At 48.1% G+C, this 26473-nt stretch overlaps 1 protein-coding gene across 1 annotated transcript in view; it reads right to left on the bottom strand.

The window, feature by feature from the left end:
- Igf2r (insulin like growth factor 2 receptor) overlaps positions 1 to 26473 on the bottom strand; it is a 97060-nt gene that overhangs the window by 14422 nt on the left and 56165 nt on the right. Inside the window, exons 19-36 of the mRNA XM_059272840.1 lie at positions 25753 to 25932; positions 23971 to 24072; positions 22516 to 22617; positions 20657 to 20852; positions 14408 to 14572; positions 13698 to 13841; positions 13435 to 13610; positions 13170 to 13257; positions 12274 to 12489; positions 10450 to 10580; positions 10179 to 10276; positions 7020 to 7156; positions 5907 to 6100; positions 4692 to 4818; positions 4020 to 4139; positions 3512 to 3768; positions 2957 to 3175; positions 879 to 1028 (exon numbers count right to left, since the gene is read on the bottom strand). Of these exons, the coding sequence (XP_059128823.1) occupies positions 879 to 1028; positions 2957 to 3175; positions 3512 to 3768; positions 4020 to 4139; positions 4692 to 4818; positions 5907 to 6100; positions 7020 to 7156; positions 10179 to 10276; positions 10450 to 10580; positions 12274 to 12489; positions 13170 to 13257; positions 13435 to 13610; positions 13698 to 13841; positions 14408 to 14572; positions 20657 to 20852; positions 22516 to 22617; positions 23971 to 24072; positions 25753 to 25932 (2802 nt within the window). The remainder of the gene's footprint in view (positions 1 to 878; positions 1029 to 2956; positions 3176 to 3511; positions 3769 to 4019; positions 4140 to 4691; positions 4819 to 5906; positions 6101 to 7019; positions 7157 to 10178; positions 10277 to 10449; positions 10581 to 12273; positions 12490 to 13169; positions 13258 to 13434; positions 13611 to 13697; positions 13842 to 14407; positions 14573 to 20656; positions 20853 to 22515; positions 22618 to 23970; positions 24073 to 25752; positions 25933 to 26473) is intronic.

Below are 26473 nucleotides of genomic sequence, written 5' to 3'. Positions count from 1 at the left end.
GTGATTGCCCAGGACTTCCAGGGCACGGAGAGTCAGAGAAGAGAAAAGAGTATGGGAGAACTAGACAGGTAAGAACTTGAGAGGAACAAACTGAGATGGAGAAGAACTAGATTGAAGGGCTAGAAGAGAGGGCTAGAGGAACGAGATGGAGATGAGGAAGAGCCAGATGGGGAAGAACAAGATGAGGAGAGAGAAGGAGATGGGAGAAAAGATGAGATGGGAAGGAACAAGATGGATGAGAACCTAGAAGGGGCAGAACTAGATGAAGGAATTAAGATAGAACCTAGAGGGGACCGCAGACAAGTGTAGAGAAAAATCAGGCTAAAAATGAGCTAAATATGAGAGCAGAATATAAGCTTGTAACTGACACAGAATAATAAAGTATATGGACTAAGGAGTTTCGTGTACATAGATTCATTTCTTCTCATCAAAGATTAATTATCAGCTGGTTGTAGATTCTTCCCAGACCCTGGGAGGGGACTATCGAGGGGCTGGACCCCCATAGTCCCCAATACATCCCAGATGTCAGTAGTTCAGAGATGAGAACAGTTTCATTTGCTCATCTGGTCCTGACAAATAATAAGGCTATATAATGAATGAAGGTAGGTACCCTTAAGTCTGACCTCCTAATCAGAAAACCAATCACCTTATAGTTTAAAAAAAAAAAGGTATTTCAACCTTGTACTGCATTCAGAATTAGTGCTAACTAAATGTGGCTTCTATCTGCAAAGTTTCCATGTTTTGAGTAACAGGAAGCATTTGTGTTAACTCAGACTTACTCACACCTCAAGTAATGTTGTAAGTGGTTTCGATCTATCACTGAGGCAGGCCCCACAGCGGTGCTGTAGGTAAAGGTAACAGGTGGCAGGCACACTCACCATGCTGACCCCTCTCTTGCAGTGAAAGGCAATGAGCGAGGTGTAGTTCATATACTTGTCCGCTAAGCAAGGAGTAGTGCTTTCAAAGTTCAAGTAAACTTCATTGGCCACAGGATTGAATATCGGAGGACCTGTGACTCGGCCAATGTCCTGGAACAGAAGGAAGCAAACAGTGCTTTATAACCATCCCAAGGGGGGCAGATTAGGAACTCACATGGCACTGCAGTGCATCATCCGCCTTTAAAGCAGCACTTTCTGCTCTCTCTCTGTGACTGTCAAGCAAGCAGGTCGCCAGCGTGCAGACACCAGAGAAGCTTGGATGGGCACCAAGGCTGTTTCCATTCGTGTTCAGCTTCCAGATTCTAAACACTAGGGATTTCTCCCCTCATTCATAGCAAGAACGCCACAGTCCCCAACCCCAGAAGGAGAAAGGCAGGAGCCTTGATGATGTCCCTGCTGGTGTCCTGATAACCACACTGCCCTGAGATTGCTCCTTACTCAGCTCAATGGTGCCTACTGAGTAAGCCCACATAGAGGACAACTCTTGTTCACCATATATCATTGCTCAGGACAGTGGCTGACACCCAGTGGCTCTTCAGTAAGTACTTTTAAGTAAGTAAATGAATGAAAGACAGATGGACTGGAAACATGCCTATATGTATGTGTATTATTAGTGTGTGTGTGTGTGTGTGTGTGTGTGTGTGTGTGTGATAAGTGTTGTGTGCGAGTATATGTATACCAGTTATGATCATGAGTGTGTGCATATGAGCATGTATATGGTAAGAACATGCTTTTTCTCAGGGTTTTATTCTCAGCTACAAAGGTCTTAAATCACCACTATGGGGCATGTTGAGACCACACAATATAATACCTTCACCAATGAAAGAACTTGAGGCAAAACATTAATCTTACAAAGAAGGGCCAAGCAGAAAAACTCATCAGACTGGACCTCGGGAAATGATTCGCAATCAGAATGACTTGTCGGGATGCTACTGAAGAATTTCCTAGTAAAACGTGGTTCCTGCCTTGGTCCTCCTCTGCACAATAGTACACTTCACATCACTTTCAAAGGACATCTGATGTCCCACACAGACTCACACCTGAAGTGACTTTGGAGCTGACAGCACTGAGAGTGCTTGGCAAACCACGCATACATCTGAAACACCCAAATCTACAAACGGCTTTCAAGGCTGTCTTCGGTTATTAGCATAACGGTCTTTGTCCTTCATTCTAACTCATCACTAAGGAAGGAACCTGCATTTCTTAGGTGTTTTAACTCACAAGTATGTGAAACAAAAACACAAGCTATGCCAGTGTTCTCCTGCTGCTCTGTGTAAACATCTCTCTTGGTCAGGTCCAATCCTGAGGCTCCTGACAGAATACATACATAGAAAGCGTACCCGGGAGGCTGGAGGGAAGGCCTAGTGCTTAAAAGTGCTCATTGCTCTAGCACAGGACCTGGGTTCAGCTCCCAGCACCCACATCAGGCAGCTCATACCCACCGTAACTCCAGCTTTCAGGAATCCAATATCTCTGCCTCTGCTGGATACCCATACCCATTTGCATATACCCATACATGGACATATACACATAATCAAAAATAAAATAAAAATCTTGAAAGGAAAAAATGTATCTGGGGTCTGGAGAGACGGCTCTGGTTAAGAGCACCGTCCACACTAACCAAAAGCACCCTACAACACTTTTACAAGCTAGCCCCTGTCATGTGACCACCAACCTGCAAATGTATGAGTGGACTGCCTGCACCTTGAGGATGCTCAAGCTCATGCCTAGCACCAACATCAGGGAAGTCACAACTGCTTGCAACTCCCCACAGCATCTAAATACATGTGGCATACACTCACATATGCACGTATTTTAAAAAAGCTCATCAAAGCACTGTTCAGTCTTCATGCAGCTCAGACTTCCTGGCCAGCACTACTGGTTAGCTACTCCATACGCTTTTGCACTAATCTTCCCGAGCCGTCTGAGCCTACACTCCTCTGGGAGCACAGCGCCCAGCACACAGGCTACAACTAGAAACTTGCAAAGATTCCCAACCCTTCACCTTATACACTTACTATCGGGGGCCCGTCCACAGGAACTTTGCACACTGCGGCACCTGCAGGGCAGGGCACTCCATGCATGGGATTCAGTGGCTGGCAGATGTTGATGTAGAAATCAGGACTGGTATCCGAGGTGCCATCCTCACTTTCATCATATGCTTCATAGCCACCAGTGCGATGGATGAGAGGGGACAGGTCAATCATTGAGCTTCCATTCCGCACAGTACATTCTGTCTGTTAAAAAAAAAAAAAGATTACATTTAAGTCTGCAAATAATTTTTCTCCAGTGACCATGAAGAACTTAAAAAGTTAAAGCCAGGTATAATGGAACATGTCTACAGTCCCAAAACTCAAGGGGCTGAACAGGAGGATTGCCACAAGTTCAGGACTAGCCTGGGCTACACAGTGAGTTGAAAGCCAGCATAGGATATAGTATGAGACTTCCACCCCCAAGAGAAGAAGAAAGGAAGTAAGATTAGCTAAGGCCACCCAGCCTTGGACAGTGGGGGAGCAGGGAACTGGAGACTCAAGCGCGGCTGTGTGACACAGGCATGCTCTGCCTCCACTCACCACTTGCTCACAGGCCAGGGGTGTATGCCAGGAGAAGAAGAGTGTGCACGTCTGCTTGTCCAAAGAGATGAGCATGGGCCTGTTGGTAGGGCCAGCCTCAGGCCGGCACACGAAGCTGATGACACTCTTGTACCTCAGGCCTGACTTGGAGGGACACCGGGACCCTTCCTCATACACCAGCTGCAAGACCTGATCCACATAGGTCAGCCTCTTGCTGGCCTTGCCCACACTGATCCTGGTCTGTCCAAAGCAGGCCCCTGCACCACAGAGAGGGACGAGGAAAGCACCGTAAGGGGCCAGGGGCTCATTTCCTAGGAAAACTTCCTGCAGATCCAGTTAGATCTCAGCACTGGCATCCCAGTCTGGCGTCCCTTGTCATGCAGCCCCATGCCTCCTAACCAGTGCGAGGGGTGGCAGTGTGGGTCTCAGAAGTGGGGAGAGGGCTGAGGCCAGCCCTAGGGACAGCAGGGAGGGACAACAATCAGGCAGAAGAAGCTACGGCACTCACCCACACCAGGACCGCAGTTCTCATTCTCATCACAGATGCTCATGTAGACCAAGCCCCTCTCACTGTAGGCGGCCGTGACACCAGTCCTGCCACTTAAGGAAGTCAGGTCAAACAGATGGCCTGCACGGTAGAGGGGAGTGAGCTGAGACTCAGGAGGGTGTTGCCTGCGAGCTCAAGTCCCACCAGCGGGGTCACTCTCACTCCTCAATACCACTCCTGCACACCAAGAGTACCCTCAACCATTCCAACCAGCAGCACCGGTCACCTGACTGCCAGTCTCCAGATCCAGGAGAGGGCCTGTGTGTGCCAGAGCAACCACTCGGGTTCCCGAGGGCCTGACGCCTCTCTCTGACCGTCAACAGCCTGCCACCCATGTTCCTCTTGTCACTTAGCAAAAGGAAGGGCAGAAGCCTTCTAGTAGCTGCCCCATTGGCTGAAAGGTGCCCGGCCCTGCAGGCCGTAGCACCAGTGGAGCCAGCAGTGACAGCAAGGCCAGCCGGGAGCACAGCACAAAACAAGATGGAGACTGGCTTCCGGAGGAGCAAGGGGCACGAGGTAGCTTCCTTCTAGAATGAGCACAAGGCTCTGGGAAAAGGTCAAAGATGCCCGAATATCATCAAATGCATCTCCTAGGTCCCTCCCTAGGCAGGGCTGGTGATGCCTGCCCCTCACCTGTGCTGGGGTTGGTGACTTGGCAGTCATCATGTACGTTGCTCTTCACAGGACAGGCAGCGGGTGTGGGCCAGGAGAAGGTGTACTCGCAGTCCTGCACTGCGCTGATGAACAGAGGCCTGGAGCTCTAGGGTAAGCAGAGAGATCCCATTAAAGTAGCTGGTACAGCAGAGGTGCCTGCCCATGCCCCAGGAAGGTTGCTTGGCAATGTCAAGCACAGTAGGTCCTAGGGTGTCTCTATGGGTAAGCACAAGTCAGGAAAAGTAAGGGTAAGGTACCCGTGGGCCTCAACTAACAAGTCAGCACAATACCAGGGGCAGAAGCCAGCTGAGAGAGCTGACATTTCCTAAGGATAGCCCCAGGGAACCCAGGCAAAGGGACTCTGTGAGCAAACACGGACCTAACGCTTAGCTAGAGAACTGATGCCTGTTCCAGTCAAAATAAAAGGATCCACCAACAGAGTGGGCCACTAACACTAATGCTTCTGAGGCACTGGCTACAGCTCACTCCTGGCCTCAGGCATTTCCCACCATTATGGAACTGAGACCACTCACTCGACTGTACCCTCCTCTTTCCTGTACAGCTCTCAGCACTGACACATAGAGGCCCCACCACCCTCCAGTGTATGCTGGGCCATAAGGCATTTGCTCCCTCAGAGATGAGAAGGAACCAAGCAGGAGGCCTAAAGCTCCCCCAACCTCCACCCCTCACTCCCTTTGCCTGCACACACAGATCCTACTTCCCCAATGCAGATGTGCCCCATCATACACAGGAGCACAGGGAGTTCCTCCCTGTCAAAGATAAGCTCCCCATGGCATCCACATCTGCTGGATGCCAACACCAGGCAACCAGGGAAGGAGGCAACTCAGAAGACCAGCCCAGCGAGGCATGCCTAACACCTGACACAGGCACTTCTGGTCTCCTTTCTACATCTTGTTGACAAACACAGGACAGATAGATAGCCAAGTGTCAGCTGCCCTTCTGATCTTTAAGGAACCAGACACGACTCAAAAGAATCAACTAACCCTGTGCCTGGAAGTATCTAGGTAACTGCCTACGGAGTCAATGAGGAGTCACACGTTCCCAAATCACAGGCCTTCTCAAACAGCGTACACCATAACCATGCCACCTTGAGCTCTTCAGCTTGCGCCCAAAGGAAGCCTGGTAGTGTCAATGGCCCATGATCCCACGTTCTTCTGGAAGCCATTAACTCACCACTTGGCTGTCACTGCAGGTGAAGCGGATAGTGGTGGACCTTTTCCGAATCTTGTCTGGACACAAGTCGCCGTCCACATACTTCAGGACAGTCACACCAGCTGTCCACTGAGGACCATCCTTCACCTTGCCAAGGTTCACAGGCTTGGAGCCATCCAGCAGCAAACACACAGCTGCCTCTGGAGGGCACGGCTCTGCAACAAAAGACACAATCAGTGTCTCCTGGGGTGAGTGCAGTAGAAAGCGAAGCTTCACCTGAAGAGTGTTCCAGAACTGCACACTACCACCACCACCCCAAGACGACCAGCTGTGTCCTCCACCAGTCACACAGATTTGACATTCATTTTTTTGCTCATTTAAATGCAGCATAACCATAAATGGGCTGGGGCCAATGTGAGGTATGGTGTACGTAAGACCAAGCCCCCTCCCCATCATTTCTAAACACCATGTATGATAAGGCCAGGGCCTACAGTCTCACTTCTTAGTCAAGATCTTACTAAGAACTCTACTGACTTCCTATTCTCCAAGCACCTGGGCCCTGTACCCTGAGGAAGGGCCAGCCCTGCACCAGAGTCACAGGCTGCCCAGAACAACACAGCAAGGAAAAGCAGGCCATGGCCTCAGCATGCTGAGGATGAAGTTCAAGAAGCAGCACCTGAGGTGACAGCATTTGTGCTGTGGGTGAGGCTGTAGCTCACTCCCCCAAATCGGTGGCCTTCACCTTCAGCATTCCAAAGAATTCCCTGGGAAACTATTGGTCACACAGTACCCTCTAGTCTCCACTCTCGTCCCAGACCCTGGGGGAGCTTACCCTAAATGATACAAGTACCCTGTAGGATAAACAATGGGCCACCTAAGGCCCCTCCCATCTCCTATCCTGCTTTCTTTCCACCCACAGCCATGTCCTCATGATCAGAGAGGTTACTATGTTCCCTGCAAAGTCCTTGGCATCAACCGAGCCTGGGCCACACGGAGATCAGTCACCAAGGCTCTCAGCTCCTCTCCCTGCTGCTTCTAGGCCAAAGTCCTCCCACCGAGGCCTCTTCTCTCTGTCTTCTGTCCCAGAAGGCTCATCCTGGACCACCACCTCACAAGGGTTCTCTTATTGCTCACCACTGCCAGGCTGTGGAGACAGAGACTTGCACACATTGATGAGGTAGTGTTCAGTGGCCCCAGTCCTGGTCACGGCCTCCCAGTTGTCACTGTATCTCGACAGTGAGGAGAGGTCAATGGAGTTGCCAGCCCCATCCCTGCAGGGAACAGAACACCATGGTTAGGGTCCAGTTAGCTCCAAGGACATGTTTGGCACTTTACTCAGAAAGGCTCCAGCATCAGTCTATCCCTGATGTCCTGTGAGTCAAACTTTACTGAATGAAGGACAGAACTTTCTCTCCGTATTTATACAGAGTGAGCAAAACGCAGCCTTGAGCTCTGACGAGTCAAGGTTCCCTTCAACAAATGAACTATCTGAAAAGCCAAGTCTGGAAAATACTGTCCACACACAGGCCAGTGAGAAGTGGACATCAGTGGTCAACAGAAATCACCAACTGACACTCAGGGCATCTGCACTCACAGACGTTCCCAGGAGCTGCCCCACCAAGCCACCTGCGATCTAGACCTGAGGCCACCAATGGCTGGAGATGAGGACGAGTTTGTGTGGACCTTCTGCCTGGATGACAGTCCAGCACTACACACCTAGACACAGGAAGCTATGGAAAACTGGCCAGGTGTCACATGCAATACTAATGTAAGCAAGATAGGGCACGGGGGCCACAAGACACCAGGTCTAGGTCCAGGTGAGGACAGGTGAGCACTAGTTCAGGGGATCTCTATATTCAAAGGAGAATGAAAAGGGCCTGATCATCCAAAAGTAAAGGCTAAGCCAGCAGAGGTGAGCAAAACAAAACAGACGTAAAGGGGCCACTCTTACAGCGTTACACAGGTTATTAGAGAAAAAGGCTGCAGATAAGATCTACATTTTAAATAGTAGATGACTCAAAGAGCTGAATGGGGGTGGGGAGGGAAGAAGAGCAAGGAGAAGGGATGTAAGTTTGGAGTTGGTTCAAAGTTTAGACAGGGCAGCCAGACAAAGCCCTTTCCTTGGGGGTAGGGGAAGTATACCTGTTCACCTATGTTTGTATTCATATAAATGTTTGTGTGTATATGGAGACCATAGGTTGACAGTGGATATATTCCTTGACTGTTCTCTATATTTTCTTGAAGCAGGGTGTCTTGCTGAACCCAGAGCTCAACGATTTGGATATACAGTTAGCCAGCTTTCTCTGAGGATCATGCCTCTGCCTCACGTGCCATACCCACTTGACATGTAGAAAGGTACTGAGGATTCGAACTCAGGTCCGCAGGCTTGCCTGGTAAGTGCGCTGTACCCAGAGAACACTCTCTAAGAGGGTGATCTCTGAATGAACCTGAAGCACTCAGAGCAAGCAGCACCCTGAAAACACATATCACAGCAGAGATGCAGCCAGAGCAGAGGCCCCGTGGCACTGAACGCCCGTCATGTCTAAAGAATGGGAAAAAGTAAGCATTGTGGTTGAGCTGAGGGTGAGAAAGGGAAACAGCAGGAGCTGAGGTCACCACCAGAGGAGCACCATCGTGTCGGCTCTTGAGTTCTGGGAGGAACTGCAGCCAGCAACTCCTAGGAGATGACCGCACTGCAAGGCAGCCTCAGCCACCAGTCTGGTTGACACTGTCAAAGGACTCTCTCCTGTTCTATCCAGGGCTTGGAAAGTGCTGTGTGGCAAGTACAGAAGCAGTAGGGACCATTGAGTGGCTATGCAGAGCTACAGACAGTGGAAGAGAGCAAGAGCCAGCCAGGAAGTGAAGGGACAGCCAAGGAAAACAGCCGGAAGCAGACCTCAGTGCAGTCCAACAGCCAAACAATACGGAACTGGAGAAGTAACAACAGAGGTGGCAGGCCTGAGGCGGCAGGGTCAGGTCAGTGGGTTACGGTCAGCCCTGGAGATCATGAGCTCGACTCGCTGTGAAGTCAAGACATCCAGAAGACAACCCTGTGCTTAACAGACTGTTTCTCTTGTCACCAACCCCTCCCCGGTGCAGTGCAACTGTTAGGAGGAGGAATGGTTTTCTTAGAGGTTCTACACAGCCCAGGCTAGCCTTCAACATAGGATTCTCCTGCCGAGATGACCTATGTGCGCCACACCACATCACTCTTTAGAGTGTAACAATTATTTAGCCAGCACTACACTGTATAGAGTATCCTAAGTAATCTAGAAATGGCTTAATGTATACAGGGGACGTACACAATACTTCATATGAAACGTACACATCCCCAGATACCACAGGGGTACTCTATATATGAACTGCTATTTTAATTAATAATGGAATTTCTTCTGGTTTCATTTCTACAGAAGTATCTTTAGGAAGAGCTTTATATGCTCAGAAAAAAAAAAATCACAATTTTACTCCTGGAAAACTAAAGTCAACGTCAAATGGCAGTAAGAAACAGTACAAGCATCCTGGTGTCTGCACGAAAGAACAATTCACGTCTGTCAGAATACAAAGTGCTCCAATTCGGTTCACATGAAAACATTTTGCCATTTAAACCAGAAAAGGTAGCATTGCCAAAACAATGATTTTGAGTCATACACAAAACTAATGAATGTGTGCATTTACATACTCTGAAGCAAATCACTCTAGCTACATAAAACAGATTGATAGCCAGGGCACGCGAGGGAAATAGAGAGAATCAGCCTGTCCCCAGCATGTGGGGATTATGCAGAATGGGAAGGACCCAATGTGTTCCTAAGCGAGCCTACAGAAATTCAGTTGTGAGGGAAAACCTCTCCCTAATCTTGGCAGCATGCTGGAGTCACAAGAAACCAACTGATAGAGACCAGGAGGGGCACCAAGAGCCAGCAGGACAGAGCTCCCTCACCCACCATGCACCAATGTGTGTGGTTCCCTCCATCCAACACTGTAAGGGTCGAGAAAGGGCCCACTGTCACCTTGGCCCTGGCTCCTGACATGAGCAGTGTCTTGAGGAATAGGCAGACAAAGAGCAGTGGACCACTCTGTTCCTTACAGCCCCAAGAACCAGGAAGGCTTTGAGGCTCTGCTTCTGTCCCTGTCACCTCCCTATGTGTATCTGGTGCAACCAGTCCCAAATGTGGCCATCTGGAGCCAACCTTCCCAGCAGGAAAAGACGTGAATGGACTAACCTACACACCAGCTGTGAAGCCAAATTTTACTGAGGTAGGCTGACTCAAAGAGCCAACAGACACATGAACTTACTGGACAGAACACTCCGTCACGCTGAAAGGTGGGCAGGCATACTGTGTTCGCCACTCAAACAAATAGGAGCAGTCGAAAGTCTCCTTCAGAAACACTGGCTGCAAAGGTTAAGGTGAACATATATAAGCATGGGAGCACAAAGCAAGAGTGGCTATGCAAACGAGAATTCTGTAAATAATGCATCTTAGGCTCTGGGAGTAGACCAGCCCTAAAAGAATAGCAGCTGGAGTGGGGAACAGCAGACTCCCTGTGTGCAGCCACACAGGCTCACCTTCTGAGTAGTCCGGTCACAGTAGAAGTAGATGGTGGTGGAGCGCTGATACACCTGGTGGCAGGTGTCCCCCCCAGTGTAGTTAATTTTCAACAGTCCATTTTCGTAAGTCAGCTTCTGAGAAAGGAGCCCTGTTCCAGGAGAAGCACATCCGTGGGATTGGTGACAAGAGCCCCGGGCTGTCACATCACACACTCACGGTGCTGGACTACTCATCCTGCCCACATTACATGCAGGAGGATTGAAGATGGCTGCCCACAGGCTCAGAGTAACCACAGACAAAGTGGTGTGTTGTCCTCTACAACCTGAGAGATGCCACCTTCACTATGGCTCCCATGAAGGGCTCCTGTTGCTCACAGCAGCCGTTTCTGCCTCTTTTAAACATTGTTGAGCTGATTTAAATCTCATCTATCTGCTGAGATGGCTTAAGAGACTTACCAGTTGTCAAACAAGGGGTGGGGGGATTGTTGGCTAACTGAGACAGGGTCTCACAATGGATCCTAAGCTGGCTTCCAACTCAAGAGTCTGACATGTCAACTCTTTAGTGTTGGAATGACAATGGCAAGCAGGCACCACCATGCCAAAACATTCTAATCAGTTTTAGATTTATTTATTATTTTATCAGTGTTTTGCCTGCATGTATGTCTGTGCATATGCATATCTGATACCCTCAAAGGTCAGAAGAGGGGGTCAGTACCCCGGGACTGTGTTACAGATGGTTGTCAGCCACCTCGAGGGTGCTGGGAATCAAATCCTGGTCCTCTGCAAAAGCAGTCAGTACTCTAACCACTAAGCCATCTCTCCCAGTACAACCTTGTCAGTTTTATAGCTAAGCCTTCTACTAAATAATGACCCCTTTGAGGCAGCCCTAAGACATACTGCTTGCAGATACACATTACTGTCTAGTTCAATGTCTCCCATAAGCTGGCATAAAGAAAAAACTATGGGCTTAAGCCGGGCAGTGGTGGCTCACACCTTTAATCCCAGCACTCAAGAGGCAGAAGCAGGGAGATCTCTGTGAGTTCAAGGCCAGCCTGGTCTACAGAGTGAGTTCCAGGACAGCCAGGACTACATAGAAAGACCCTGTCTCAAAAAACCAAAAAAAGGGAAAAACTATGGGCTTAGGGTCAGAAATACCATGTGGTAGTCCCATACAGAGCCACCTTGCAGTTCACAGCCCACTCATCTGAGTCCTAACTCAAAAAGGCCTAACTTTTACTTCTCCTTTCTCTTTTACAAACAGCTAAGCCCAGGCCTGCTTTCCCACTTGCTATGCACAGCTGCCTGCCCGCCTGCCTTGGGGCCGCTTTCTAACCCTCCATTGCTGAGTATGCCAGCATAAGGCAAAAGGCACAGATTGCTTTCCTCTTCTCCAATCCCCTTCTCCTGGCAATTGCCACGATTTCCAGCTTGCCTCAACCTGTTTTTTTCTTCCAAACTCTAATCAAATTGTCTTCAGTAAGCTGACAAGGTGGCTCAGTGGTTAAGGGCACTTACTGTCAAATCTGATGACCTAAGTTCAAGCCCCAGGAGCTACAGGGTAGAAGGGGAGCCAACTCCTGCAAACTATCCTCTGACATCCACTTGTGTTCAGTGATACCCATCCTTCCTCCACATAAACTGCCCATAAGCTAGGAAGGGAGGAAGGGAGGGAGAGAGGGAGGGAGGGAGGGAGGGAGGGAGGGAGGGAGGGAGGGAGCTAGTTTGCTTGGTTGTTTGTGTTCTGGTTGGAGTTGGCCCGTTCGTTCCTCCCGTGTTAGAGAAATGTGATCTTTGGTATTACATCTTGATATTTTATAACTCAAGAAGAAAAAACAATAGTACCTGTCACTTTCTGAAACCCCTGTGGTCCTTTCTTTTCCTGGCATGATGAGACTACCATGGATCCATCATGGACAGGACAGACATCTGAGGACAGCTTCCCACAGACCCGGAAGTAGTAGGTGTACTCGCCAGCCGTGATGATGGTGTCATTGAGGGCCAGGGGCCTCAGGTCATAGACATTTCCATGCCTGGGGTCTTTTACCTGGCAGTTGTCTCCTTCAAGAACACACAGGAAGCCAAGAGAAAATGCTATCACACATGCATTCCTATTTCCAAGGGGAAAGAATTTCTTTTGTAAATAAATTTCTTACTTACTTTGCAGTACTGAGGATTGAACCTAGGACCTAGCACACCCTATGCAAACATTCTATCACTGTGCTACATTCTTAGCTCTATTTACTGAGTTGAGATTGTGTCTCATTAAGTTACCTACACTGGCCTCAATCTCACTTACAGCCCAGGGAGGCAGGCCTTGAATTTATGTTCCTCCTACTTCAACCTCCTGTGAAGCTGAGATTACAGGCCTGCACCACCAGACCTGGCAAGCATCAAGAAGTGGACTACCTCCATGCTGTTTTGTTTCTGTATAGGACAGATGACAACTTTGGAGGGAGGCCTACAGACATTACCAAAACTCAAGAACCCAAACCCACCCTCTCTGCTTTACTGGTTTCAAGAGAGACCAAAAATCCAATCCAAGTACAGGAGAGAAAGGCCAGTGGTAAAAATTAACAAATGGCTTAGAAAAGAACTCAAGGAGAAGCAGTTATCCACCCACCGGCACCTCGTGGCCCACTGGGAGCCACCATTACAGGGCTTCCTATCTGAGACGCCACAGGTTAGCGTCTACTACACCACATGTTCCTAGCAGCCTGGGGCAGGGGCCTGGGGCTCACCTTCCTCCCTGACCACAGGACAGGCCTCCACTGTTCTCCACACAAACACATATTCACAGTCTTTCACGAACTGGAACACGGGTGACCCCTGCAACAGAAGCCAACAGTTTGCTTTCTTTTCTACTTATTTAACAAAAAACAAGAAAGAGCCTTGGTTAATAGTCAATCTTTCACTTGCTTAAGCCAAGTATTCAGTATTTATGGAATAGAAGACTCGAAGATGACGGGGAAATGGAGAGAGAAGAGATGCTGCACGCACACTCACCGACATCTGGGTACACTCGAATATTATCCTGGTGGAGAAGCGCTGGTTTCCACACCTGTCGCCATTGACATACAGGATGCTGAGGGATCCATTCTCAGTAGCTTGAGGACTGATCTGCACCACACCCAAGCTCAAACTTTGTTCCTCTGACAACAAGCAGGACCCCACTGCATTGCCTGAGTGAACAAGAGTGGTTAATGAGTAGGGCTGACACTGATTCATTCAGACTCCAGGAATGTAACAGAAAGAGGACTCCAGCTCACCATGGCATCGGGGGATGTAAGGGAGAGGAGTGCAGACACTCAGGTAGAAATTTCTCTTCTTCCCGTCCAACGAGGTGTCCACAGCGGTCCACGGCTTCCTGACCGTGCTCAAGGCACTCAGGTCATACTCGTTCCCAGCTGGGTCTGGAATAGAAGGAAACACCATGGAAAACCTGTTTCCTGTTTGTTCTGGTACCACTTTCCCCACCACGTAAAGACTGCCAGGATGCAGATGGAGCGCCTTTCAAGACATAAGGAAAGGCACAGGAAGCCTGCCCTACAGAAACATACCATTGTCTCTGCTGGAAAAGCTATCACAGGGCACACAGCCAGGTCAGGGCACAACTAAGAAACTCTTGGGTCTTGTGTCTTTTTTTCTTCCTTGTATGAATCTCTGACATACACATCTGTATTTGATTTTCTTTTGTACTTGAGTTTTCTTCTCAATTCCTATGAGCACCTGACCCCCAAACCATAATTTAAACCTTAACTGTATGGGGGAGGGGAGTCTCTTCAAGAGAAGCATTTACATCACTAAGCAACACTTAAAAACACGCAACAATGGCCATATTACCTATGAAGCAAAGCATACAGGCCCCATTTACAAATGGTTATCTTGCATTCAAGCACGTAGACACTCACAGACAAATAAATATAGACACACACACACCCTCTCACTCAAACCCAGCCTGCTAACTCCTAGGCCTCACCAGTCACTTGGCAATCTACTCGAGAAGGAACACAAGCCAATGCAGTTTCAAACTCAAAGTAAGTGTTCCGGATCCCTCGTGTGGAGTCGATATCCTGATGCAGAAATTTGGCGGTTCCTGGGTAAATGTCATCGTTGCAAATGAAACGGATGATGAATGCTGTGCCTGTGGAAGAAGAAAGCCACTATTCAGCAGGCATCTCAGACTCAGGACAGCAAGGGCAGCAAGAGGCTTCATAGCCATCCCTGGACCACACAGCAGGGTAGCTAGCTGATGAGGGGCCTGATCAGGGGATCAGAAAGCACTCACATCTCTCATCAGCATTATCAGTCCATCAGAAGACAGAGTAACTTTTATTTCCTGATTTTTTTTTTTTCTAGCAAACCCTACATACCTAACCTACTACTCCCCCTGCAAGGCTAAAAGGAACAGAAGGTGTACCCTGAGTGAGTACAGAGACCAGGGCTGGGGTAAGGGAGACAGCACAACAGACCTTCGTTTTGCAAAATCATACAGAACAACAAGACCAGATAGGTAAAGCGAAGAGACCATTGCACACCACTGTGAGTGTGCTGGCTTCTACTCTGGGCACAACAGGGAGCCACAGGAATACTCTAGCTGGGAAGGAACTCATCTACTCAAACATTTTAAAAACATCACCGCTGCACTGAATGCAGACTCTTATGTGAGGCCCACAGAGGGAAAACCAAGGCAGCTGCTGTGGCGAGGTGGGTGGGGCGCTCACCCCAGCATTCCAGAGCTCTGTGCTCAGAGCAATCAGTGCTGAGCTCCCACAAAATTGGCTTCAGTGTCTGGGAGCAGCTCCACCTCTACTTTCCGCGGTTAAAGAGTAAGAACAAAACTAAGGAAGAAGCTCAAGCAAGGGGACTGAACCCACAGCATTAGCCCAGGCCTAGAGTCTCTCTCACAGCAGTCCTTAGATGTTCCCCAATGTTAATACAGCTGGGTCAGGAATAGTTTTGAAATTCAAGCCTGGAAAGAATATGATAGGAAAATGATTACCCAATATTATTTTAAACCAGTGGTCTGCAATCAGAGAGCAAAGTAACTACAAAATGAACCACACTGTGGCCTTGTGGCCACTGAGGCAAAACAGATGCTCACATCCTAACAGCTTTCAGAGACTGCCCACTCAAGAGAAGAACCATGATCCCTCCAAGCTGAGCTTCCCTCCCAGAAAACTGTCCAAGGCTCTAGCACTAGCCCCTTCCTCTCAGTAAAAGGATTGCAAGAGCCCTTCTTGCAAGGCATACTGAAGCAGTGCTCGCTGGATGATCATGTGCTCACACAGCCCTTCAAAACACCCATGTGGAAGACACTGAAGGCTGGCCTGGTCACCGCCCCCCCCCCCCCCCCCAAGGCAGCAAACATATCCTCACACTTTGTCTAATTCTCTTCCCTTCCAACTCCAGCCCATCGGTCCATGCCATCTCCAGCCCACCTCCTTCTCTAGTAGAACCCCTTCCAGAACAGGCGCTCTCAACCCTGCATTTACTCTCCAAGTTTATTTGAAACATTTTCAATTAGTTCTAAATTTATTTTTATTCCTGACTGCCACACAGTAACCTCGCATTCACTGGATACACAGTCACATTTCAATCCAAGTATACGACAGGCAGTCATTAGAACAGAGCAACTGGAGTACTTCATCATCTCCTCAACCAATTCCTCTCTGTTAGAAACACCAACATCCCTCTCTACTAGCTACTTAGAAATACAATGGTGCTGTCAACTTAACTACCCCTCTGTGCTGTACATCATTCCTCCTCACCAACACACTCCTACACCCGCTAGCCAAACTCTGTCCACACCTCCCTACCCAGACTCTGCTAACTACACTCTACTTCAGGTGTAACTCTACACTGCTTCAAGATCAAGTGTTTACCACAGCTCCCACACACAGGTGTGAACAGCAGCATTTGTCTGGGTCTGACTTACTTAAGATTTCTAGTGCCATGCAAACTACTTCAAATGAAAGATTTTCACTCATTTTTAGTAAAAGCCACTGTATACACATTATGTATTTATGTGTATACACCCATCTTTCGAAGAAAACCATCTTTCATAAAACCCATACATGGGCTGTTATGAAAAGGCTGTAATAAATGCAGTACTGCTATATGATGTCTGGGTTCAGTACCCCTGGATATATAGACCACAGTGGGACTGCTAATACAGACACTGCTTCTGCATAACTACCTGTCTTGATTTTTGGACTTGAGTGTTCATTATTTGTGTGTGACTGTGTGGCTGTGTACGCCTGCCACGGCACACGTGGGGAGGGCAGAGAATGACTTGATGGCATCAGTTTTCTCCTTCTCCCTGTATGTAGGCTCTAGGGACCAAACTCAAGTCATGAGATTCACAACATCTGACAGTTAACGAGCTGACTGAGTCAGCCATCTCACCGGCTCAAGGTACTGGGGTTCTGAGAACAAGATCTCACGTGTGTTCCAGGCTGGCCCCAGACATGCAGTCCTCCTCCCTGCCTACCAAGCACTGGGCATTGCAACCACACCTAGTGCTCTACTTGCAGCTTTTTAGGAATGTCCACACTGTTCCCCGAGAGCCTGACTACCCTACCCTTCCCCTGCATCAGCTGCTGTTCTGTCCGAGTAGCAGCTCTGGCTGATGAGAGGACATATGACTGACCTTTCACTCTGCATTTCCCCCATATACTTATTAACATTTCAATGTCCTGTTCTGATCCCTGCCCATTTTTAATCAGATTGATTTTTGCTGCTGAGTTACTTACATGTTCTGAAGACTCCTTTGTCAGAAGTAATTGCAAGTGTTCCACTCCACCCAATTGATTCTCCTCACTCTGTTAACTATCTTTGTTGCACAAAAATCTTTAAGTCTGATGCAATGGATATGTAGACTTTTCCTTTGTTGCCTAAATTTTAGGGTTTTATTGCTCCCCCCCCAAAAAAAAAACCTTTGCCCAGGCCTGTGTTCTGAAGTGTCTCCCTCATATTTTCCTCTATTAGTTTTGTTTCCAATTTGACACTGAAGTTTTTTACTCATTTATTTTTGTGTAGAGTTAAGACTGAGGCTCAGATTCCTTCTTTGAACACAAATTAATAGGGACTGTCTGGTTTCTCTACGTATATGCTCATGCCGTCTTGGTGAAAAATCAGCTGACCATAAATAAACATGGGGCTTTACTCTGGGTTCCCTCTGCACCACTACTCTGCATGTCTGATGGCTTGCCAGCCCCACACTCCTGATGCAGGAACTGCCATGCCTCCTGCATTGTTCCTTTTGCTCAAGACAGCTTCGGGTACGCAGGGTCTTTTGTGATCCGACCCATCCTCCTTTTAATGTGTGTGTACCCACCTGACTGGTTATATCTTGTACCACATGAATGCCACTGCCCATAGAGGCCAAGAGGACATCAGATCCCTTGGAACTAGAATTACAAGTAGTTGTGAGACGCCCATGGATATTAGGAACTAAACCCAGGTCTCTTTCAAGAACAGGGATTGCTCTTAACCCCACTGGGCTATCTCTCCAGACCCTTTTCCTTTGTTAAAAACATTGGAATTTTTATTTAAAAACAATTTTTATTTAAAAAAATATTTATTAAAAATTTTTATTTAAAAAGATTTATACTGAATCTGTGGGTCATTGGGATCCATGAATATGGAGTGTCTTCTCTCTTGTGTATGTCTTCAATCTCTTTCCTCGGTGTTAGAGACTTTCACTGTAGAGGCCATGTACTTCCTTGACTAAATTTATTCCCAGGTTTGGTTCTGTTATTTAATTTTTATGCTGCTTATGAATAAAACTGCTTTCTGGTTCCTACTGTCCAGCCATTTCTTCCAATAGGAAACATTTTTCTACTGGAAAGGGTAGAGGCTCTTGAAACTCACCAATAAGTTACAAGCTTCACAGAGCCCCTAGCTGAGGCTACAGAGAAGTAGCAGTTGAGGCACAAGGTTCTCCTGTAGAGCTTCCTGTAAGGTGTATAGCATCTCCAGTGATGCAGCCTCCCCAGGTCCTGGGTCCACTCATCAATTCCAACAGTTTTCTGAGGGGGCTGAAGTTTTTCCCTATGTAAAATCACCCCTGCAAATGTGACCTCACATCTGACACCTGGAACTGAGTGTCAGCACTGAGTAGTATTCACTGAACATTCTGTCTTATTCCTGATTTTAGAGCTAACTATTTCAGCTTTCCCATTCCACATGGTGTAGCTCATGGGTACCTGCCTCTATTTCTACTTTTTTGGGTTTTATCATGAAGAAATGCTGAACTTTGCCATACACTGTCCTGCACTGAGATAACCACGAGTCTTACTAACAATGTAGCTAACAATGTATCATAGTTCTCAATTTGCACCATGCTGAGCCAAACTTGACTTATGATAAGGACACGGTTTTTAGGTATTGTGAGATTTGACTTGTTATTATTTTGTTGACAATTTCTGCATTGTGTTCATCAAGGAGACTGGTCTATCTGGTTCTGCTGCTGCTGCTGCTGCTGTCATTAGCTTGTTTACACACGGGAGTGCTGGCCTAGCACAATGAATAGGCACAATGAATAGAAAGTGTCCTTCCCTTTCACTCTGCAGCAGCTTGAAGTTCTTTCACAGTTTGGAAAGGTTCAGTGTGGAACAATCTGGTCCTCACCTCCTATTTACCAGAGATTTCTTACTGCTAATCATGTCACCCATTACTGGTCTGTTCAAATTCTGTGCCTCACGGTCCAGTCCTACCCAGTTACAGTACCCAGAGCATATCCATTCCATCTAGTGGTCTGACGTTGGTTGGCACAGTTGTTCACAGTAGTCCTTAATGCTCACTTGTATTCTGTGGTATAAGCTGTTGTTACAGTGTTGCATTTCCAACATCTATGAACTTGAGATGTAAAGTAGAAAAAAGTAAGAAGATAGACTACAGTCTTCAATGCTTTAAATAATCTAGGATGGCATACTCCACTCCTTCCTGGTGTCCCCTACAACGGCTGGAGCATGTCAAGCAACCCAGCACACAAACATCACCTCAGTGCACTCAGATTCCAGTGATGGAAAGGCACTGATGTGGGGTCAGAGGGTCACTCTGCTGCCTATTAAGAGTGTGGCCTGGGAAGTAACCACACCCCTGGGGCCCCTTTCCTCATCTGTAAAAGAGAAACTCAACAGGTGGCAGAGCCGAGAACAGAACCGAGACCAGCGGGTCTCACTCCGACGCTGTTCCCCATGGACCACAGGCTCTGTCCCAGGCACAAGACCCTTCTGCCTTCCGGTACTGCAAATGTACAAAATGGCAGTGACTAAGTTTCACAAAAGGAGGTTAAGTAAGACAGGTGTGGTGGCCCAAGCCTTTGATCCTGGCAAGGCAGACACACATAGATCTGAGTTTAAGGGCAGCCTGGTTTACGTAGCCAGTATGAGGAAAGCCAGGGCCACAGTAAAGAGCCTGTCTCAAAAGGAAAAAAGAAAAAGAGGAGAAGACTCACAGAGCTGGCATGAGAACTGACCAGAGAACATATGTAGTGGGTAGCTATTCCAGCTTTGACCTGGAGGTCCTAGCCCTAGTGTGGCTTCCGGTAACTGCCATGCCTACCTATGACCCACCCCTGGGGTGGGGCCGAAGATGGGAGCCCTTAAGACCCAAGATCCGGACGTGCCGGCCCTCTTGGTTCCTCATGATCCTGAATGCTGGATGGTAGACCGAGCAGAATTCTCCAGAGAACCCCGCTGGACTGCACCTCACCTCTCCTGGATCCTGTAACCAACCCCTTTACTGGCTGTAAGTTACCCCAAAATAAACCTCCTTTTTAACTACGTGGAGTTGCCTTGTTAATCCCCACAATAAACATACATATAGCATCTTAACCAAGTTGGTACACTTCGCCTGCTGGAGCTCCACAGACACAGCTGCTGTCATTACGAAGGGCTCAGAATTGACCTTGTACTTAACAAAAGACGGTGACGATTAAGTACTAACAAGTGTACCGCATGCAGACTGTTAAACAAGAAACCATACCGCCATGATCGTCACCCATTGCTTCTTTAGTACCTGAAGAAATGCAATTAATACCCCACCTCTGAAGAACTGGTGTGCAAGATAAAAAGAAGAGATGGGCAATGTGTGTGTGCAAGTACCCCCAAAGGAGGAAGTTGGTAAGCACTCTGTGAGAGAGAATGCCAACAGAGGATTCAGGCACAGACTTGCAGGACATGAATCTGTTCATGACAAAGCCACAGGCCTCACAGCTCACCTTTGTCTGAGGAAGCAGCCCCTTTGTAGGTCAGGGTGAGGAATCCCTCAGTAGACAACTGGAGGCTCTTCTCCATTCCAACTAGCCTTTCTGGTTTCAAGTTCTTCAATTCTTCTGTCTTGGTTCCTGCCTCACAGCCAAAGGCTGGCTTTCCCGCCATCATCCCGCAGGCAGGCATTGCACCACAGATATTGAACTGGAAGCCAGACAGGGAAAAAAATCACCCACTTAGAGTCCAAGACTTACCACAGACAAGAACCCTAGAACCCAAAGTACCACTGGGCTACATGTCTGGTTATCACAAAGTTTATCAACTTTGGGGCAGCTAGGTCCTACACTAAGAAAGGCAATAAAACCCAAGTCCAAATAGCAATACCTATGCAAATTTAAAGTTTAATGCATAGTGTTCTGCGGTCTTATTTATACAGCACTCTATCTGTAAATGTAAATACTGCAAGTAATTATGAACCATATACTAGAGAGTGATACAAACCACTCTACAGTGTCTTTAATCACGTGGGAAAAGTGTATACAGCTGAGTCATAACTAAAAACAAAGCGATGCCCCTGATTTTTTAAAGATGCTGATTCTATTTAAGAAGCAGATATGTAGTTATGTAAAGAAAGCAGCTCTGGGAGAGAGGCCACCAAATGTGCAGGGCAGCTGAACCCAGCAGGATGGGGGACAGGGTTGGACAGTAAGGGGCAGGAGTCTGTAGCCCTGGCTGTGATGCCAAGTAACTGGCCGGTGGGCAGTGGTGGCCCCAGCAGACAGGTGCTCTTCCAGGCAGCTCACTTCTACTTGTTACCCACTGGCCTGCTACCCAAGACCAAGAGCCACAACGGGACACATGCTCCTAACAGCGTAGTTCGTGCAGAGGCAGGGCCTCTCTGGCTTGCTTCTAGTGCATTCTTTAGATAGTGCATGGTCATCTCTCTCAGCACATTCCCTATGTGGTTCAGCACCTGCCTCTCACACTAACACAGCTCTGAGCTGTTGGAACCCTAATCAACGTACCACCTGGTATAAACCACACACCGCACAGCCAAAAAGCAAGCTACACTAGAGCTGACTTGAACACCGAGACCCTTCCACATTTCTTAGCTGAGTGTGGACTGCAGAGAGCCCTGTGGAAACATGCAGGACAGTGGGGAAGAAGAGAACAGAGCCTAAAGGACAAATCCTGCCCAGTTTTCCGGCTGAGACAGTTGTCAGAATCCCCCTGGGCACTAAGCTATTGTAGGGCACTCTCATCCCACCCTCCTGTTTTCAAAGCTCCTCGACTGCCAGAATGCAGACTGGCAGAAGATATTAGAGCCAATGTTTTAGGAGCTTTCTCCCTTCATCAGTTTAAATGCTATCCCTGGGAAGACTTTCCATCTTACAGCTCTGGGCACACTCAGAAACCATCTGTAAGGGAAGAGTCTAGAACCCAGCCCTCCAGGTAGCCTCCCTGTTACAGGGCAGTCTAATCACATCTCTTCTTGACCAGTGTGTCTCAAACTTCAGTGGGCACCAAAATCATCTGATAGGCTTCCTGAAGCCGACTCCAAGCCCACCACAGAACTGAGTCAGGAGGCCTGCAACAGGGCCAGGAAGCTAAGTTTTAACAAGGTCCTAATTAATTGTCACTCTGCTGCTGCTTCTTGGAAACAAACTTCTGGACACACAGCAGCAAGTGAGGATTGGTAACTGTTCCCATCTAACTGTATCAGGACCATGGTGAAGATGTCACTTCACTGCCCACCCCCAACCTGGACAAGCACTAAGGATGCCTGATCCCAAAACCCCAGCTGAGGTGCCTTGAATACATTTAGTCTTATTTAAAGCAAACTACAAGTTGACTGTATCACTCTTACCATAAAAGTCTTTCCAATGGCAGAGACCACGTATCCATCAGAGTTGTTGAGTGGGTTAAGATTAAATACAAATCCAGTGTTGGGATCCCTGATAGAGCAAGCCTATTAGAAACAAGAAAGAGAAAGAAATGCATTCAAACCAGTTCTCCAGGAGCAGAAGAAACATGCAGGCTCCAGAAACCCACAGCTACACTTGGTGAGCTGTACTTGCCACTCACTTTACAGGAGCAACAGTGTGTTCATGTACTGTACCAATGTGCGATGTGTGTGCAGAAGAGTGGAACTCACCTCATGAATGCGAAGCTACTACAATACCCAAATAAGACCACTGTTAATCCTAAGGTAGGTGGAGCTATAGCGACCTAGCTGTCATTTTTACATTCAAAAAATAAATAAAACTTAAGAATTCTCTCTCGTTGCAATGAATACGTCGATGGGATATGATTGGGTCAACTCATGGACAATTTCCTTCCTTCTTCTAAGTGTGCCCTCAGGCTCCAATGTCCATAAAGTACAGGCTAGCAGTCAGAGCCCTAACCATGGACAGGGTGCATGGGATGCCTATTGGCCCTGACCTGAGGTCATCACTGTGTGTATCAGTCCAGGTGTCTGCTGCCAGACTCTGTAGTCTGGTAAGAAAACAGAAGGATGGGGAGTGAAACATGTCCCACTGTAAAGAATGCACACACACTACCATAACAACAACTCACTGCAGTAGCCCAGGAAGGCAGCAAAAGACTCGAGAGCAGTGTACTGCTACACTGCACAGGACAACATGAAGCCAGGAGAAGCAGCCCAGACAAGAGCAGCCAGCAGTGGAAAGATGCTGAAAGCAAAGAGCTAGGGCCTTCAGCAAAGGATAAGTCATCTACCATAGAGACATCAGCACGAGGCACTGGGATACCCACTGCAGGTGAGGGAGGGCACAGCAGACATACACGCTTTATTCTGTGGGTGAGGTCCCAGCAGAACACGTGTGCTAACTCTAGGAAGGCAAGGTCCCAGCAGACGCATGGGCTTTACTCTGTCAATGAGATCACATGAAGCACAGGGCTCCATCCCATGGACAAGGTTATAGACTTCATGGGTTTCACAGTATCAGATACTGAAATGTTCTGAATGGAGAGCCCACTAGGATGCACTGGCATGGGGAAGGGACAAGAGGGGTTGTAGTGAGCCAGGCGGTGGTGGTGCATACCTTTAATCCCAGCACTCAGGAGAACTGATCTACAGAGTGAGTTCCAGGCCAGCCAGGACTGTTACACAGAGAAACCTTGTCTCGGAAACCCCCCCAAAAAAGAGGGTTGTAGGGAGCAAGGAGTAAAGCTGGAGGTCCTGGAGATCTAGATGCCAACAGTAGGGAGGACGCAGAGGGTGGTGACTCGTGGATCAGAAAGCAGGGTAGGAGGCAACGCAAAGCCAGCCTCAGCAGGAGCAAGGTGACAACACACATACCTGGTCTGCATCTGTGATCGTCTGGATAGGGCAAGCAGCCTCTGTGTTCCACAGGAAACTGATCACACATTCCCAGCTGTATGTGAATATGGGGTGGGTGTTCTGAAAGGTCACAGGGCAGAGAGAAATCAGCAGGACATCCGCACAGCAGCTGAGCACCAGGGCAACAGGCTAGAGCACACTGACTGTCTACAGTGGGTCTGCACCTAATGTGCATTTCCTCCCTGCAGCACAGCGTTCTCACTATCCCGTAGGAGAGAGCGGTCATCTCATGTGCCTGGGCCTTAGCACAACTGAGCTCTCCCAGCAGTAAACGGGAAAACTGGGGTCCAGATAGCTTGAATCCAAGCTTGTATACCCAGAGTCGAAGCAACCAGAAAGCTACTGTACACAGTTGTAGACAGCAGCTGTATTTAGGCTTGTGTGTCAGGGAAAGGGCTGAGAAGCAACAGGAAGGACCACAAGGAGAGCTTCTAGGTGGGGCACATACTGTGTTTGTGACTCAGGTCCTGATTAACAGATGTGCTAATTTGTGGCTATTACTGGCTTCTAATTTGTGGGTTTCAGTGAGAAATCTCCTCCACGAGCGGAGCCGAGAGCCGTGACCCCTTCCTTGAGTGTCACCTCCGTCACAGGCGGCAATGGCTCACTGTTAGTGGGACAGCACACCTGAGACTACATGGAGAACTTTACTGGTATTTTGTAACTGATCTCAGCCCACAGCCCACATAACAACACTCTCTACCTGTAGGCCCCACCCACACTCTCCCCTTCAGCCCTAAGAGCAAAGCAGAAGTACCCTGGTTCCCCACGGTTAAGAAAGTTCCAGGCTTTAGCCTGTGGTACACGCTGTGAACCTGACCTCTTATTTCCTTCACTAGTCTTGCCCGGGCCCATACTGTACACCAGGCCCACAGGCATGACCAGCTCAGCCACTGTGGGAAAGTACTTGGAAAACTAAGAAGGATCTGAAAGAATTTTCTGGAACTAAATGGCATTATCTAAATGACAGCAAAAAAAGAAAATGAGTAGTCGATGATAGGACTCCCACACATCCGGGACAAGGGCTCATGGAGATCAAGGGAGTGTGTCTGCAGCCCACGGATCGACACTGTCCTGAGGGACCACAGGCCCAGGCTCAGCCAGCCAGTCATTTCATACCCTCAGAGATCTGAACAAAGGAGGACAAACTTCCTGTCTGTGGGATACCTGGACACCAGGCCTCACATCCACTGGACTAGGCTCCAGCAGAATGGGCTCCAGCAGAAAACAGGAACATCCAATTCCTATCAGCAAATCAAACTCAAGACTCATAGCGAGTTTCAGGACAGCCTGTGACCCTGATACTCCCCACCCCTCCTCCCCCCCCCCAAAAAAAAAAAACATGGGAGGGAGAGAGGGAGGGAGGGAAGAAAACTAGCAACAAGAAGTTTTGGAAAATAAAACTTCTAGATATAAGACAGGCACTACAGCCCGCACCTTTAACCCCAGCACTCAAGAGGAAGAGCTGCAGGAGTTCAAGGCCAGTCTGACCAGCCAGAGCCACACAGTGAGACTCAAGTCTCAAACAAACAAAAGCTGATCAAAAAAAGTTCTAAACACTTGATGACAAGTGAACAACACTAATGATGGACAAAATGTTTTGGTAACTCAAAAATGCCTAAAATGACGAATTTTATGCCCTAATATTTTTATGCAGAATTTCCTTACAAGTATAGAACTGCACACACTGCCCCCCAGTGTTTTTCTGCAGGTCTCACCACACCCCTGCACAGCACTCACCACGATACCCCGACCACAGACAAGATGGATCCTGGAGCTATAGGTGGTTAGCTGGCCATCGCTGGTGGTGCAAGCAGAGCCGTTCACATATTCTAAGACGAGGCTGCCACTCTCCTCCACCACAGGGCCGGTCTTTGCAACTCCCAAGTTACTGATGGATACAGTCTCAGCCAAGGAGCCCTGCAATATAGTGTGCATTAGGCTTCTCCTGGAAACAGCTGGCTTTATTCCTCAGGAAATCAACGTGATACTCACAGTAATTAGAGTCTATGAAGTCACCACTAACAACTGTGTGAGCGGGCAAACAAAACTGAGGAAGGCCTGAGCAGGAGGGGCAGCTATACTATGTGGCTGCCCATGCAGATACAGCCTCAAATGCCTCTGAAGCACCAGAGCACATCACTAGCATGTGCTAACAAAAGCAAATCCTCACACTGTTTCTGCAGATGTCAACTTCTGGAGTCCATGTACAACTTTCATGGCCCACCACATATGAAGACCACAAGGAAATACACAAAAGTCCTACCAGTGAGAGCAATCAACCACAGATGGAAGCATTCAACAGTCAGAGTGACATTAACCCATGCACCTGTTCACTCCCAAGCAACTCTTTCAAATCCATTTTTTACACAAGTAATCCTGGAGACCTTTGGGTGTTGAGGCTATGGATGTCTACAGAATGACTCGGGCACCTGCATTCAGGCCAGAGATCACCACCAAG

Source organism: Peromyscus eremicus, chromosome 8b (assembly GCF_949786415.1).
Source record: "Peromyscus eremicus chromosome 8b, PerEre_H2_v1, whole genome shotgun sequence".
In the NCBI taxonomy this organism is placed as follows: domain Eukaryota; kingdom Metazoa; phylum Chordata; class Mammalia; order Rodentia; family Cricetidae; genus Peromyscus; species Peromyscus eremicus.
Note: the sequence above shows the minus strand (reverse complement) of the source record. Positions and strands in the feature narration are given on the sequence as shown.